We start from the raw sequence: 17,500 nt of genomic DNA, 5'->3' as shown, positions 1-17,500 counted from the left end.
TGTGCTCCGCATAGATAGACTATTACAACTATTGTCATTTCTGATGAACAACACATAGTAATAACACTGTCAGATGTAAGCATGATTTTAAAAATGTAACCTGTTCTTCTGTTAGATTATCTGCGATTCAAATCATTCAATTTTTCATTCCTGATTTTTCTGATCTTCTTCACATCAGCATGGAATCTTAACTGAAGCTCTGCTTCATTCCTCCACTCACAAAGTAGACTAAATAGACACAAGTATGTCAGTCAGTGATCTTAAATAGACTTAAATCTTTCTCCCAGTCCTGAGATCTTCTGGTCCCAGACCGGCTGTGGAACGCTTTCCCACACCGCGGAAAAGGTGACGGCTCATGTCGACGTGTTCTCCTCATGGGGGAGAGTACTTTGAGAAGTCAGAGGCAAAAGACGTGTTTAATTAGATAGTGGGAGTCTTCAGAGGGCAAGACTGGATTAATTAGTGTAAAGTGGCCAGTGGGATTGTTGGAGGAGATTTCCCCTCTCTTCTCAAGCTCTACCTGTACCTGTTGCTGCTCAAGGTTTTTTGTTTTTTTTTGCAAATATAAGAGAATGGACTGTCTCTCTTGCCCTGATTCAACCTGTCAGTAAAGATGTAAAGATGTAATGCCTGTAAAGATGATCTAAACTGTCCTGGGTCATCTGCTATTGTTACAACAATAATTTGCTGATATCTCAGTGAGCTGATTTGCTGAAGTCGATATTGTTTATGAGAAAAGCTTCAGTGAAGTCTACAGGTCTAGAACTGTAATATGGTTTTTCTTTGCTTCTGCCCCCCCATACAGTTCTCTTTCCTTATAGTGTTTTGTTTGGCAGACATTGTTTGTCAGGCGTGTTAAATTTTTATTGGGAGCTGAGGTGAAGTAAATAAGTTCCTCTGTGCTCTCTTCATAGGTCAGATCTCTGTTGAAGGTTTTGCTCGCTATCTGAGTGGAGAGGAGAACAGCATCATCCCTCCAGAGAAACTGGACCAGAGTGAGGACATGACACTGCCTCTCTCCCACTACTTCATCAACTCTTCACACAATACCTACCTCACAGGTCAGTCTAGTTGCTGATGAGTCATTCATCTAGTTGCTCAAAACTGTTAACTCATTAATCACCCAGTCAACTGGCTCTTCTGAACATCCTCTTTGCCAATGAGATCCATCATTCACAGTTCACACATCGTAAGGCTAATTGGTGTGCTCTGTTTATTGAACCCAAATATGGAAAAACTCAGTAATCATCTATATGTTGTAGCACTCATGTGTCCACATTTAAATGATCTTCACCTTGGGAGGGCTTTGAAATACACTGTAGATAATATCATTACTGCCTTTCACCATGATAGGCCAGGCAAACCTGAATCTAACCCCTAGCAGGTATGTTTCTCATTTGCCTTATCAAAAGAATTAGCACCTACAGGGTGCTGTTGCTGGAGACAGGCTCACCAAGGTACAGACAGGAGGGGCAGAGTCAGCAATATTTTCTCTCTACCTCATTCAAATCTTGGTACAGAATATAGTCATTAGTGCTAAACAGCATTTCTGGCCTTTCAAAAGGGACCCTCATTGACCTGTGTAAATCTAACACTGAAAATATATCTTTGTACTTTGAAGGAGGTGTGGTTAATAAAGCCTGTGAGATCTTTATACAGCTATGCTCAGAGTAAATCCTAGGACGCTCTACATCTGTGATTGTGTCTGATCCAATTCTGACCTCAGACACAACAAGGACAAAAGCTGTTCTTGAGCTCTTGTCGGGCTCCTTGTTGTGTGAGACATTACGACCATGAAGTTGCTTTAATGTAATACCACAACCTCAAGGATCTCAACCTTAAAAAGGGCAAACTTAAGGACCCTATTCTTTTACCTGACCTTCTTCAAAGACCTTCAAAGACCAAAGCATAACTAGAGATAACCCACTTTTGTTCACAGCACTTGGCATGGCTCTCAGATTAGCTCCTCCCATAATTATATGGAGGAGTATAATATTATAAGTATAAGTACTTTAAAATAAATGACTAAGAGACTTGTTTCACAGAGATTTCAGAGATTTCGACCTTTATTTTCAGTCGATCATTTCTGGCATACTTTAATGTTCACCGGGCTAACTTTTGCTTTTTTATAAGGTATACAGTTCTTAATATTCCACTACTACATTTATGTACTGTGTTTCATATTACATAAATAGTTGTACCTTCTCAGTCCAATTTCTTTCTTTGAGTATTATTGTTAAACTATTCCCAGATCATGAAGACTCCATGAACAACTTAAGATTGGAATTGTTACTAAGTTTAACTTAATTTATGTAATTTATCGTTTTAAATACCAAGACTGTAGCCCCAAATTATAAATAGTAATCTCAATGATTATCATAGATTAATTCATCACAAAATGATTAATAAATGTCGGTAATAGTGGCTGATATCCCTCTATATAATACAATTACCAATATCTCGGTAACTCTCAAAGACCCACCACATCAATTTAGTCAGTGAATTGAGCTTTGATTGAAATAATTGTGCCTAAAATAGGAGCTATAGAGATTCTCAGTAGCAATTATCGTTTCCAGGATTCATTTAACAGTCATAAAATCATTCTGCTATTAACAGGGCTCTCAGAGACTGTTTCCTCCAAACTATGGAGTATGGACAGAACATCAACGCCAGTGAATTATTCACTGGTGGAGACGTGCTAGGTTTTCCTTTTTTCTTTTGGACTTCTTTTCCAATATTGTTACCACAGGGAACCAATTTATAATTCATGTAATTTAAATTCACTACTATTATTAACTATGCAGACAATATAGCTGAGGTGTTCAGTTAGACAGAACTGCTTTAAATAGGCAGGTTGAAATGTCTACTCATTTCTGGTGCAAGAAGAGCAAAGTAAAGTTAATCACTGCTTGTTAGCAGCATAAATCCAACAGAACCTGAAGCAGTGAGCAGAGAGATATTTGCAACATAAAGTCACTCCAAAGCATTGGACAACGCGTACATTAGGATAACCTTGTATGTTCATGTATGAGGACATGTATGTGACTAAGAACAGACTGCATGCCAGCTTTTGAACATATGATGTTCAACAGTAGACTGATTCTTTCCGTAAGTTTTGTTTTGAAAAAAAAATGTAGGCATTTTATCATTCTGTGATTTATATGCAAAAACATTTAAATTAGAGGTAAAACAACAGGTTTTTTGCTTGTTTTTTTTTGGGGTCATTTTTGAAAACAAACCTGTGCAAGATTTTTTTTTTTCTCAAATGTTCCCGTTACTTGCATTTTCTTGTCTCACAACGCTGTGCTTCCCTGCCTCACTGAGATGAATTTTGATGACAAGATTTAATATAGAACCTGCTCCACTCAATGTCTTGACAGATTCTTTGTCATGACAAAATAACACCGGATATAGTAACCAGTGCATCTAACATGTGAAATGCTTCTTGTGGTTTATTTTCAAGCGCACTGGCTACTTTTTTCTTGATTGATTGTATGAACAGTGATTGTCTGTGGTCTTATTACACCAGTTTGGTGTATGTTTGCACTCCCTGTCAAATTCTTTTGGTTCACAATTCACAGATACATTTTAGGGTTTGTGACACAAAAGGTTTATGATCCATCAGAAGTTGTTACTGTATTTAAATATATCCTCAAACAGACACTCCCCTAAATCTGCATATGTGAATGTTTAAAAATAGAGGGAATAATCCATGCGAATATATATAGTATGTGTAATTGTTCTTCACAGAAATTAAATGGAAGTTAAAACCAATGAAGTGTATCACTGTTTCATCCCAGCATACCTCATCACATACAGTCTCATACATTTGCTTAAGTTTTCATAGAAGTGAATGGCACTAAAGATTTTTAAAAAATTTCCTTATTTCCTAGGTTCTCTTCATATTAGTCCTCAGATTAGTTAGTAAAGTCAAATCCTGAATTCTCAGAGAATTTAGAATTTAGGACAGATTTACTTTTTTAAGGTGGTCAGTTTTTGTGTTTTAAAAATTGACCCAGAACCCTTGTATGTCAAGGTGGGACTTTCAACTGAGACGAAACTAACTGGTTTCGTGTTCTCAGACACTAATGAAGAATTGTCATCCATTACTCTCTTCAGAACAACAAACTGTAACCAAAGACTGCAAGTCAAAGCCAGTGTGTTCATGCTGCCATCTCAGTTTCTGTAATTATCATGCCATTAAAGTGTCAGCGTTTAATGGAAAGTTGTCTGCAGATATAAGATCTATGACGGTAATTAAAAGACATTCGGAAATCCAATGGAATTGAAGGAAGCTTTCCAGAGACAATTGGCTATGAGTGTTTTTGCTGGAACTCCTCAAAGTAGTTTACTGAGAAATGTTTGCTGTTATTTTATGCTTATTTGTTACTCAACATGTTAGAAACATTGGACTGTGGAATATTACACTAATGCATCATGTTCGAACATATCCGGTAGCATAGCAGACAGGGAGCTGAACATTTCTGAGAGTGACAGAGAGATATGTTTTGGTCTGAAATTGTGTTTGTGTCTCAGAGCTCTGTTGGTGTCTTTGTGGTGTTTGTAGCTGGACAGTTGGCTGGGAACTCTTCAGTGGAGATGTATCGGCAAGTCCTTCTCTCTGGTTGTCGCTGTGTGGAGCTGGACTGTTGGAAAGGTCGGACCACAGAAGAGGAGCCAGTCATCACACATGGGTTTACTATGACATCAGAGATCTCCTTTAAGGTACACTTAAGTGTCACTGTAAACAGAGCTTTACTCTGTTGTGACCTGCTGTGGCCGAATACGGTAGGAAGAGGGAGAGAGAAAAGAAAGGAAGAGAGAGAAAGAGGGGGAGCGAGAGAGAGAGAGAGAGAGAGAGAGAGAGAGAGAGAGAGAAAGAGATGGGTATATGAGTAAATATGGCAAAAGAGGAACAAATGGTGGGGTGATTTATGCAGAGAAAAACATTGAGACAGAACAAGGGTAAAGTGAACTGAATAAATGAATGAATAAATAAAGGGATAAATCAATGAACAAACAATGAACAAAAGAATGAAAAGACTTTAGAAAAGCTCCAGGACAGATGTGGGTGATTGGAAATTGGAATAATTGAGGAGAAGAGAAATTGAACAGAAATTGAAGCAAAATGGGATGAAAGCAGAGAAGTCTAAACAAGATGTGGGAGTGAAAGAGACACTGTTTAAATGGGTTTAAGTGGTAATTTTAGAGGGCAGTAACAGGAAGAAATGACCATTGGAGGAAATGCATAAAGCCAATTTGTATGTTCTCATTAGGTCACATGACCCTGAAATGAACCTAATCTCTCACTTAAACAAATTCAAAGAGCACAGCTGCACTGTAAACCCAAATGGCTAGGATAAATCAAAATGTTGACACAACTAATTACCTCAGAAATCAGTCAAGTAACAAAACTCAACATTTTCAATGAACAATTGTACATTTACACTTCACTGAAAATTCTGAGTTGTTACTTAATATTTTTAAGCAGTTAGTTGCCTCATATTTCTGTAGTATCTTAACTTTTAATTTTTCATGTAATTTTGTGATGACACTGTAAATGTCACCACAAAATTACATGAAATTAAACTGACTGAAAATCTTTTGTCTGACTGCACAGAAATGGTTTCTATATGGCCAATTAACATGAATGTCAACTCTAGACAGAGAAGAGCAGTTCTGCCAGTTTTTCAGACATTCTTGGGAAAATATCACTAATATGAAACTCATGGTTCATCTTTTTTAGGAAGTGATTGAGGCCATTGCTGAGAGCGCCTTCAAGACCTCTCCGTTTCCTGTCATCCTGTCGTTTGAGAACCATGTCGATTCGTGAGTGACATCATCAGCCCATGTCCATGCCACACCCTGTTACAATCTCGATCATCATCTGGCCTGAATGAACGCTATTAAAGAATGTTATTCATCACATTGTTAGTGATATGAGGATATTGAGAGAGATATGAGGATTCAATTGTGTGACAGGTATAATGAATTAACTCATATTCACAAAGTGTTAACCTTTTTCAGATGTAGTTAAACCATGCTAAATGTAAGCTGCTCAACAACTAAAAAAGTTCTATATTAAGAATATGTGCAAGCATTCGGGCTTTGGATCAGATTTACTGTTTTAAAACCTTGATTATGTGTAGAAGCCAGTAGCATTTGCATTAATGTAAAATGCAGGTTGAGTGAGTATCAGGGTGGTGTGGAGTGGTACGATAATGTGTCTCAGAGGTCAGAACATTGGTGGTTGATTGTCTTTTTCTTTGTTTTGTTTTTTTTCTCTCACAGTCCAAAACAGCAGGCCAAGATGGCAGAATACTGTAGATCGATATTTGGAGAAGCACTCTTGACTGAGCCACTGGAGAAATACCCTGTGGGTATATCAAACAGGCAGAAAATGAGACAACATCATCAGGCCAACACATCAGCACACACACACACACACACACACACACACACACACTCCCCCAGGCATTTTCTCTAATAGGCAAAACTATTGCTGGTCATGAACATAACTTCCAGACACACATTCATTTAAGGTTGATTGACTTTAGTTTTTATCAAGAAGGGTCTTTTTGTAAATAAGCCAAATTTAACAGCATTCACTTTCTCACGACATTACACACACTCACACACACACACACACACACACATAAACACACACACTTACACTCAAAGAAAGCATATTTGTCACTTCCCCACCTCAGTGTAACCTTTTTTTTTGATGGTCCCATTTTAAAAAAAAAACACGGTGCTGTTTACTCAGGTTCCCCTTTCATCTCTCTCCAATCATATGTTTCTGAGTGGCAGCTCTCCCTATCGGTTTTACGTTTATCTCAATAAATTGCAGGGAGCAGTCGCTCACCCAAGATTAAATGGAAATTTGCCACGCTGAATACTCTAAATGCTGCCTCCTGGCAAGACTTTATCTGCTACCCCAGGGTTGTCATGGTGACCAGTCAAAAGCATGCTTTGTGCTGTTGGGGAAGAACTTTTCCCAGCCCCTGGTTGCCCATCTTTATGCTGCTTCTTTCCCCCCTTCCCCCCTTATGCGTCTCATCCCGTCTCCCTCTCCTCTCTGCTCTTACGGCAGTCTTTCAAGTTTCACTTTTCACGTTATTGTCCTTTTTATTTTCAAAGATTCTTAGAAATTTCTAAGAGTGCTGTGTTTTAAAGTGCTGCGCCATCTGAGGTGTTTTAATGAGAGGAACAGAGTGCTACGCCGCAGCAAACTCGTTTGACTCATTATTCGTATCTCTGTTATTTATCTTTGAGTTCCCATAAGGTCAAACACATTGAATGCATTGTAATTCTTCCAAAAAAATTCCAATGTAAAGCTTTTCTTTTAGCAATCAAAAAAGAAGAATTTTTCTTGTATCAGATTGACTGTTTCCACCAGATCATTTCAGGGGAAACAGGAATGGAAAGATATGGGCTAGGATAAGAATAATTGCTCTGAACTCTGACTCTTTCTCTCTCTCGCTCTTTCTCTTTTTCTCTCTCTCTCCTCTCCACTTCCCTCTTTCTCTCTCTATTCTGCTTTTGTAGAACAAGTGTGATTCAGTGTGATTCACCATATGTTGTTCATTACAATCACACTAATACCAATAAATAAAATAAATGTATAAGCAATTATATAAGCAATTCACCAAACATTCATTTGTGTGTAGTAGTTGTAAAAAAGTGATTAAGTGTTCTGGTTTTTGATTTGGTGTAGCTGGAGCCGGGTGTCCCTCTGCCCAGCCCTATGGACTTAATGGGCAAGATTCTCATCAAAAACAAAAAGAATTCCCACAAGGCTGAAGGCAGCACCAAGAAGAAGCTCTCTGAACAGACCTCCAACACCTACAGTGACACGTCCAGCGTGTGTGAGCCTTCCTCCCCCAGCACAGGTACTCTGACTCTCACAACATCAGATGCTTTGATTCCAAAGACAGGTACTCTTGTTCAACACAGTTAACCCTGACTCTCAGGCACAACAACTCTCAGCACAGGTGTGATCATTTTCAGGCACTCTGACTCTAAGCACAGACACTCTGCATTTATCCACCCAGAGAGTTTCATCACCAAAGCTGCAAAAATGTTTAGTATGTAATAGTCACAGTTATGGAAATGGAAAGTAGTTTGTTCCAGTTGGCATTGAAAAGTTTTACAACATCTTGTTTAGCATTAAAAAGTGATTCTACATCCTTGTAAAATTAAAGTACTGTGAACATAAACGGATCTTTGTCATTATGTCATTACGACATAACACAGTTTGTTATTTTAAGTCTTTTTCAGCTGTTGTTTTCATGAATGTAACCTCAGCATTAAAGACTTGAGTAAAAATATGAGGCAGAGTGACTGACCTGCTTGAATGTCAAATGGACTGTTTAATATGATGCTGTTGAAGAGGGCACTGCTGTAATTAGCCAATCAGTGCTTGACTGCTGCTCTGATGTCATAAGGACACTACTGTCTCTCCCAGACAGCTGTGAGTGAAGAATCTTGATCAGCTCCTTTTTGTTACTTAGTCATGCTTCTCCAATCAAACACAGGATCTCTCTTAGTACTCCACTGCCCTAACCTCTAGTCATTTTCTTTTTAAAGACAGCATCACCGCTTTTTTGCCAGTAATGGTAATGTCATGAAATGCTGTAGTAGTCTAGAATAGTTCAGCACCACAGACACCTTGGCTTACTGGCATATTTGCTGAAAAAGATTAGACATAGACATAAAACTCTTTATGTAAATTTTAAATGTTTTATTATGATTGTGAGATTCTTGTTGTTGTTGTTGTTGTTGTTGTTGTTCTTGTTCTTGTTCTTGTTGTTTTGCAGTTATTAGATTGTCATTGTGGTTGTTGTTGTTGATGATGTTGTGGTTGTGGTTGTTGTTGTTGTCATCTATTTCTCTTTGACCATAGGCTCAGTAAACTGAGCTCTGCATTCTCAAGCAAGTTCATATTATTGATAGTTAGTCTGTCTCTGCGCAAGCAAGACCTGTAAGCCATGTCAACGTGGTGAAATATCATCTGTAGCTTTAATGGTGCATTCAGCAGCCATTTGTGCCTCTAACACCCAGGACTGAACGATAGTAGGCAGTTGGATCGATACTTTGTGTTGGCTTTCAAACTGAATCACAGTGACATCTATTAACTACTCAGTGAACCGAGAGCTCAAAGGCCATCTCATACTGCCCCCTTGTGGTAAATATAATACAACACATCTTAAACTGCCTATGGGTTTTTGCACTCCAACCTTTGCCCCCTCCCTGTCTCCTGTTTTCTTGCCTAAGATGTTACATACAGTGTAACCAGCATATCTGCATGCATAGTTTTTTTAGTTTGTTTTTTTCCCTGGTACGTTTGGCAGTAAATCATTAGTTGTTGAACGGAGCTATGTGCCGGGGCCAGTAAGCTACTCTCTTTGATCAAAGGAAATGCTTATGTTGCATTACTGTATGCAGATGACTGCAGTCCCTGCAGAATCCCTGAGAGAGAGAGAGAGCACAGATGGGACTCACCTTTATCCACAGTTTGGATATGCCACTAAATAAAGTTCTAGGTCAAAACAGATGAACAGTGTTAACTGGAGTCAGAGAGTAAATTTCAGTTGGACTGAAAGTGCATGGAGTTTTATTCTTTAAGTAAGACAATAGAATATTTTCATTTATATCTTTCAAAACGGAGAGTGATTCTAAAAGGAATGGCACATAGTGATACAATCTCTTGAGGAAATGATAATATGTGTTTGAAGCATTTTATTTGTTTCATTTCTATCGCTTTCTTATACTATCTTTTTTGGTTAGTATCTTATACTAACTTTTTTTTTGCGTAAAGTTTATTATGTAGTGAGTAATGTTTCTCAAATAATCCAAACAGTTCACTGGGCATGACAAATGCACATCACTTTTTCATTTTGTCAGGGTATGAAGTGGTATCTAACTAACCTGGCAATCTCTGTTTCATTTTAAACGCAACAATGAACAAAATGTCTTGTAATCAACTTTGATTCATTTTTGAGATGATTAGTTGTTGGCGTGCTTGAACATGATTTTGGGCTGGAAGGCTTATAAGTTTACAACTTTGTTTGAACATGACAACTTCTTAATGTTGCTTGAACATGTTTTTGAGCTGGAAGGTGTAACTTTGAAATTATGAAATTACAACACGCTTTAATTTCCTCTAGCGAAATAGGATTGTTTATTTGGCAATACACAACTGAGTGCAGTTTGACCTTCGTATTTCCTTTGTTTTGAAGGTTGACTCATACAGCTTCAGACGCTACCAGTACTCAGACAGTGCAGTCTGCTAGCTCTCCTTTACTCCATTCTTGAGCCAATCCTGAAGGCTATCCAATACTGTTTGAATGATCACTTTAACACTGTGAAGTTAGTGATACCCAAAGCATTTGAAAATCATCCTATTCATTGTTGTTTGTATGTATCATGAAACTAGCGTGCTGTACACTGTGAGCAAGCAACGCTAGAAACCACTCACTTTTGGTAAAGATTAAAGAAACTTTCCACAGGAAATGGTGATATGAAACACATTTGTGTTCTCTCGTATCTGTACTGATCCAAAGGCTTCTGTACACCACTGACTGTATTGTATGCCATGAAACGCCATGGGTTCTGGAGTAATAACTGTTTCCAAACAGGCTCAACCAATCAAGAGATCACAGAGGCTGCTCAGCAGGGTTCAGACAACAATGATGCCAGATCACAAGGAAGAAAGTCTATTGGTAAGATTCCTTTAAATACCGTAGAACCTGATTCATCAGCCACAGGTACAGTGGTTAATACAGCAGTCTTTGAATACAAATTTAGGGTACGCTGACATCTAGGACTAGGGCTTGTTTGTGGTGACAACAAAGTTTTTCAGTACAATGTTTTTATGACTAGACTTAAAAACATATTCTTCCTTTATCAGGTGAGGTTGAGGTGGAGAGTGAGGAAGAAGAGGATGAGGATGATGACAGTAAGAAGTGTATAGATGAGGTAAACTCTGTTTCTGCCCATACTACATCTGATTCAACCATGATTCAACTCTGTTGTCTGGGGAGAGAATACAGCTTTTGTATGGAAATGAACGACATCATATCTTTATCCTCATAGGTTATCAGTCAAATGCTAACATTATATAGGGCTATGATTTTTATTTCTCTATACTGCATAAAAGCTATATTCATTTTTGCGAGTGTTACTATTTGTTTTGTTTAGGGGACAGCAGGAAGTGAGGCATTTGCCACAGAGGAGATGTCTAACTTAGTCAACTACATCCAGCCTGTGAAATTCAACTCCTTTGAAGCATCAAAAAGTGAGTCCATTTTTTAAAGTGATTTAGACAACCACACCAATACTGTCGTATGTTCTCAAACACCAAGCTACACAATCTCATACGTGCTATCGCTCTCATGCACAGATCACACATCACACACACACACACACACACATGCACAAACACACACTCTCACACACACATACAGGCACACAATTTGTACTTAAGTTTAATTTTTATGTATATTAACATTACCCTGTACGTCCTAATTTGGACTGACTTGTTGAACAGAATCTAATAGAAGTTATCAGATGTCATCTTACGTGGAGACCAAAGCCTTGGAACTACTGACAAAGTCACCTGTCGAATTTGTGGAGTATCCTTTTTTTCACTCCCAGTTTATTTAAGATTAAAAAAAAGAAAAGAAGGAAAAACTAAACAAAAAGGCAAAATTGTTTTCTTTGTTGGAGTCCTTAACCAAATTCTCATAGGTATAATAAACTCCAGCTCAGCAGAATCTACCCCAAAGGAACCCGTATGGATTCCTCCAATTACATGCCCCAGGTCTTCTGGAATGCTGGCTGCCAGCTTGTGGCATTGAACTTCCAGACGATAGGTGCGTAAGCAGCAGCCTCTCAGCCACACAATTTCCTGCAAATGTTTGTTTATTTCTTCCCACAGACGTTCAAATAGTTGGTCTCTTATTTGCGTTACGGCTTTATTTAGAGTCTTGGTCAGCATCTCTAACCAAACAATTTGCTGGCAAGTTAGGTTAAAATGACTCACTGGTGAGGAAACTAAACACAAGACCTTTCCTGGAAGGACAATGAGACAGTAGTGCATGTCTGAGTAAAGAACCATTTTTAGACTGATCCAGCTGGAATCAGTAAAGACCAAAGCTGTCTACAATTTCATAGGCTGCTGGACATATTTAAACACATAAATTTCCTATTCTTTCAACGCACACCACACACCCCTCCTAAATAGCAGCCGATTGTTACCAGGGAGCCAGGGGTTTGCGCTCTTCAGCCAATCAGGTACCACAGTGGTTGGCTGCTATGAGAACCAGCAGAGCTTTGATTTCTCAGGACTTGGTTTGGCTGGCCCTGCATTGTACTCATGCATTTTTCTCTGTAAACTCTATATTCATTCATTTTTCTCTGTGTCGGCATGCCCTCTTGCTCTCTCTCTCTCTCTTTCTGGCAGATCTCCCTATGCAGCTGAATCTGGGCATGTATGAGTATAATGGCAAATGTGGCTACAGACTGAAACCCGAGTTTATGAGGCGGCCTGATAAGAACTTTGACCCGTTCACAGAGAGCACTGTGGACGGCATCGTAGCTCACACGCTGTCAGTTAAGGTTAGAGCTCCTCTCATCTTGTCAGATACTCTACTACCTGAGGGATGTAGTTTTGGAGATGACAGTTGTTTACCCTGACTTGGCGTATGGGTCAATAAACTTTAAGCAAACTCTGCATCAAAAGGAACAGACTCTTTTGAGGTCTGGAGCTACCATACTGCATAGATTTGTCATTGAGAATGACATGGACAGAGATAACCATGGTAACCAAAAAATAAGTTGCATTCTAGTCTTCACATCTATGTCGAATTGAGGAGTATAGCTGTAGCCCATTTGATATTCATATGCCACTTATTTTAATCTGCATTAATAAGGGCTTCATAAGTATTCTATAAACAAACAGACATGTGGATTTCCTTGCTAAATCCGGGATTATTGCATCTTGTTGTTGTTGATGAAGATAAAATCCACATTTTTTTTATCATATTACATGATGAGATGAGTTAATGCATGATATGTCATTTGTTACAAGGATTAAAATACTTTAGTCACAGCATCTAGTTTCAACCTATCTTAATAGCTATTGTGACTTTGTATTGTAATGTCATGTAATTCCTGCGCCTACTGCTCCCTCTCTTTGGCAGATCATATCAGGGCAATTTCTGTCAGATAAGAAAGTTGGCACATATGTGGAGGTAGAAATGTTTGGGCTACCCGTGGATACAAAGAGAAAAGCGTTCAAAACCAAGACCTCCAATGGCAATGCTGTTAACCCTGTCTGGGATGAGGAACCTATTGTTTTTAAGAAGGTAAAAAATCCGTCCAACACTGCGAATTGAAGAGACACTGTAAATTCAGAACTTTACCTTACTAGGTTATAGACAACAAAGAATAACACAATTGTATCCGAACATTTATTTCATACTTAATTGTAACTAGTCATAAACTGACTTCTTTTCTTTTTTTTTTTTTCTTTTTTTTTTTAGCTAAGTGACTTTTGAATTTTGTAGCTATTTTTCTGTGTTTGTGTTTTTTGCATAATTAGATAGTATAGTCGGGATATGTTTATTATGATTTGTGTTAGTGTCACACATCCAAAACTGTAGCGTGAGAGACATGATAGCTGGTGAGTGTTGGTTGGTATCTGATGGATGTCTGTATCCTGTAGGTGGTACTACCCACGCTGGCTTCACTGAGAATAGCGGTTTTTGAGGACAGTGGGAAGTTCATCGGTCACCGCATTATTCCAGTGTCTGCTATCCGACCTGGCAAGTAGCCCCACCCAACTGTGTTTTAACTCAATATGTTATAGGCTGGTGTGACTGGTGTGATGTTTCATATGTTGCAGTTTTTGTATACTAAATTTGTCTCATTCACCACCAGCATCTCTTTGTCTGAATCAAGCAAAACTTAACTCATGTTACATTTGAATGTGCCCAAACTTAACATACAGTAAATGAACTTTTATGTGATTATGACACATCATAGGAACCACATATCCTCATGTTGACTAAAGTGGTCCCATGTGAATGAGAGAATTATGAGAGATTTTATGATAACTGGATATTTCAAATTGGGAAGAAGTAGAAGAAGAAGAAGAGGAAGAAGAAGAAGAAGAAGAAACTGGCCCATGGTATCCTTATTCTCAGTCTCTGACTGCTCTCTCTCTCTCTCTTTCTCTCTGTGAAGGTTATCACTACCTTGGTTTACGGAACGAGAAGAATCAATCACTGATTCTACCTGCTATTTTTGTCTACATTGAAGTCAAAGATTACGTCCCAGATACATTTGCAGGTATGAAAACTCGTTGAGCAAGAATTAGCTGACTTATTTATGTGAAAACTCTTTTAATTTTAATAAACAATATCATGGAGAAAAAAAAATATTGCTTCTGGCTTGGCTGGGCATCCACACACAGTTGGCAATGTTCAACAGTGGGAACCTGGCAGGAGATTCTCTCCACATAGTTATTAGTATATCTGCATGCCTACGTCCTTCCCAGTCAGCGTGGGATTGTGCAAGAAACTGGGTAAAAACTACAGGGAAATTGGCTATCACTAAATTGGGGTGAGATGAGGATAAAACTGCAAAAAAAAACCACACACACATTATCTGTGAGGGAGGTTTTGAGAAGTGACGACTCTAACGGTATGATTGTCTGATGTCTTACAAACAGATGTGATCGAGGCTTTGTCCAATCCCATCCGTTACATTAGCCTGATGGAGCAGAGAGCCAATCAGCTGGCAGCTCTTACACAAGAAGAAGGAGGACAGGAGGTGGACAGCAAAGAGGTGTGTGTACATGTACATGTGCACAGTTGTGTGACCAAGAACAATTCTGATCAATTATTTAATTACAGATTGCCTTATTGCTGGGCAACAATAAACAGCCTGATGATTGATGCATGTTCTGATTGGTTGATCCTCTGGGACCATGCTTGCTGGGTTTTAGCCAATCAAGCTGATGCAGTAGATTTGGAGCCAATTAGGATCTGACTTGAGCTGATGCTATGGCAACCTTGTATTGAGAATTTCTAAGCTTCATTCAGCTCCTTCACATCTGTGCCAAGCCTTGAATATAGACCAAGACTTGAATATAGATAAAACATAAAAAATAAGGCTAAACAAAACAGGAAACATTTTAGAAACATATGGAAAGTGTCTCATGCTGAGCATTAGAATAACCATGCTAAGAGTGGGATACCAGAGCTACACATATAGAGTCTGCATACAGAAAGAGGTAATGTCATGTTTTTGGATGACAGCTGTAGTGTTACAGCTGTGATGGGTGTTTCTTTTAAATTCTATTTGCATGTTTGTTAGGACCACTGTTGCCAGGGTATATTTTCAGTTTCAGTTTCTCTTCTAGGTTGTTTTAAGGGGCTTTGTCAGTCATAGATAGCTTTTGGCATGACATTTAAGGAGTTTGCTGAAGCTGGGAAATGACACTTTGTTTCAGTTTGTTGTTTTGTTCATTTGTTGACTGTATTTAATTCTGCTGTCACTGCTAATATACACTGTTAAACGAAAAGCAGCTCAGTCATAAAAAGGTTTCTGGAGACTGCTGTTTGGACTTAAACATTCTTTTTCATGTTTTGTCATGTTTACCATTACATGTTCTGAACCGCAACAGAATCCACAGAAAAACATTTGTTATAAACTCATATTCTATACCTTGCTCACTGTTGTTAATGTTTCTGTGGTTTTGTTCCCAGCACTTTTGAGGTTTCTAAAAACCGATCGACTAACAACGTGATCTTTACAGGTGGAGGCAGGTGGAGACACTCCCTCAGATAAGAATGAGGCCAAATCTATTCCCGCTGAGAACGGAATGAGTCATTCCACCTACATCGCTGCCAAACCTCCGTCACTGGTCAACCAGCAGACCCAGGCCTCAGGTACCCCCATTCTGCTGCCTCGCTGTCAATCATAAATATGTCAGTTGCATATTGTGATAAGATTTCAGTGCAGTCTTTCTGTCTATGGGTTTTAACACAAACGATCAGCATTAACTTGTTAACAAGCTCAGATTTGTTAACACCTGGTTCCTATGATAAATTAGGGACATTTGCTTGAGATTCCTGTGTGGCATCACCTATACCCAAAGCTTGCCGAACTGTATAATACATAGGCAAGGGTGGTGGAATTTCTCTCTTGCTCTTGTGCACTGTTAATCTGTATCTATGTACCAGTGTGGTTCATACACCAATGTTGCATTTACAGTATATAGGCAGTCATACATATCTGATGTAGCAAAAAAAGACTTTTCTCCTATGGTGTGTGTGTGTATGTGTGTGTTGCAGTACCAGTAAAGCCATCAGTGAAATCTGAGGACGTGATTCAGAGTGTTTTAACAGGTACAGAGGCCCATAATGTACATCATGCTAACGACTTACCCAAAACCAGGCTGTCAGACAGTTATCCTTGGAGTGGGTAAACACTACAAAAGACTGGTCCACGTGTGGATTCATTTCCATCAGATATTGACCTGTCATTTGTTTACATTATGGTTTCTAGTACTTAAATATAAACGCAAACCAGAAACCCTCCAGATGCTATCAGTCTTTGACTGACAATCCAAAATATCCTACTGTATAAGTGTATGCAAAAGTAACAACAAAATGGCAACTTGATATCTATTTGCATTTGCATTTGTATATGCACACGTGTGTTTGTTGGTGTGTGAGAGTCAGCATGTGTGCAGTTGTGGATTTTTGACCCTCTGTTCACTGTGTCTGTGATAGAGGTTGAAGCTCAAACTGTGGAAGAGTTGAAGCAGCAGAAAGCATTTGTGCGTGAGCAGAGGAAACAATACAAAGAACTGAAGGAACTGGTGAAAAGACATCATAAGAAGACCACAGAGCTGATCAAAGAGCATACAGTCAGGCAGAACGAGTTGCACACTGAGCACATGAGAAAAAGAGCTGCCCTGCAGAAGTCTGCCAAACGAGATGGTAAGAAAAGGTAGGTTCCTTGGTGCCTTTATGCTGACTCTCCTCTTCCATCTGTTTTTAATGTCTCTTCGTCTCTCTCCGCTGTTAAAAATGTGTAATTGTTACACTCCTGAAGAGTGAAGAAATATAGTGTTTGAAAAGATCACAGAACACAGTGCTGCTTTCGTCAGGTCGCTAGTTGTAATGATATGGAAAAGCAACTATATACAAAATAAAACATAAACATGGACAAACACTTTTTTAAAAAAAACCTTACAATACACTTCTCTTTTCCTCTAACAATCCATTGTTGTGAGGCATGTAAGTTACCAACTGCAAAAAGAGAATATCACACATGTGAATACATTCTCTAAATTAAGAGGTACATCACTGCAAACAAAATACGTTAAATGTGTCAAAAGTCATGTTGTCATGTGATTAGTAATCGTGACTAGCAATACTGTTTTCCTACGGAAAACTACATAACTTTCAGTGAATACAAA

The 17,500-nt window shown here is 38.7% G+C and overlaps 1 protein-coding gene across 1 annotated transcript in view; it reads left to right on the top strand.

Moving 5' to 3' along the window:
* The window catches only part of plcb1l (phospholipase C beta 1-like), an 86,230-nt gene that overhangs the window by 54,555 nt on the left and 14,175 nt on the right, over nt 1-17,500 (top strand). The window contains exons 10-27 of the mRNA XM_030771190.1: nt 915-1,061; nt 4,568-4,725; nt 5,747-5,829; nt 6,292-6,376; nt 7,721-7,895; nt 10,644-10,727; nt 10,916-10,983; nt 11,206-11,302; nt 11,555-11,639; nt 11,755-11,879; nt 12,470-12,624; nt 13,209-13,373; nt 13,733-13,832; nt 14,254-14,358; nt 14,741-14,856; nt 15,830-15,962; nt 16,368-16,421; nt 16,809-17,028. Of these exons, the coding sequence (XP_030627050.1) occupies nt 915-1,061; nt 4,568-4,725; nt 5,747-5,829; nt 6,292-6,376; nt 7,721-7,895; nt 10,644-10,727; nt 10,916-10,983; nt 11,206-11,302; nt 11,555-11,639; nt 11,755-11,879; nt 12,470-12,624; nt 13,209-13,373; nt 13,733-13,832; nt 14,254-14,358; nt 14,741-14,856; nt 15,830-15,962; nt 16,368-16,421; nt 16,809-17,028 (2,155 nt within the window). The remainder of the gene's footprint in view (nt 1-914; nt 1,062-4,567; nt 4,726-5,746; nt 5,830-6,291; nt 6,377-7,720; nt 7,896-10,643; nt 10,728-10,915; nt 10,984-11,205; nt 11,303-11,554; nt 11,640-11,754; nt 11,880-12,469; nt 12,625-13,208; nt 13,374-13,732; nt 13,833-14,253; nt 14,359-14,740; nt 14,857-15,829; nt 15,963-16,367; nt 16,422-16,808; nt 17,029-17,500) is intronic.

This window comes from Chanos chanos, chromosome 4, assembly GCF_902362185.1.
Source record: "Chanos chanos chromosome 4, fChaCha1.1, whole genome shotgun sequence".
In the NCBI taxonomy this organism is placed as follows: Eukaryota; Metazoa; Chordata; class Actinopteri; order Gonorynchiformes; family Chanidae; genus Chanos; species Chanos chanos.
This window is presented reverse-complemented; position numbering and strand designations above follow the sequence as displayed.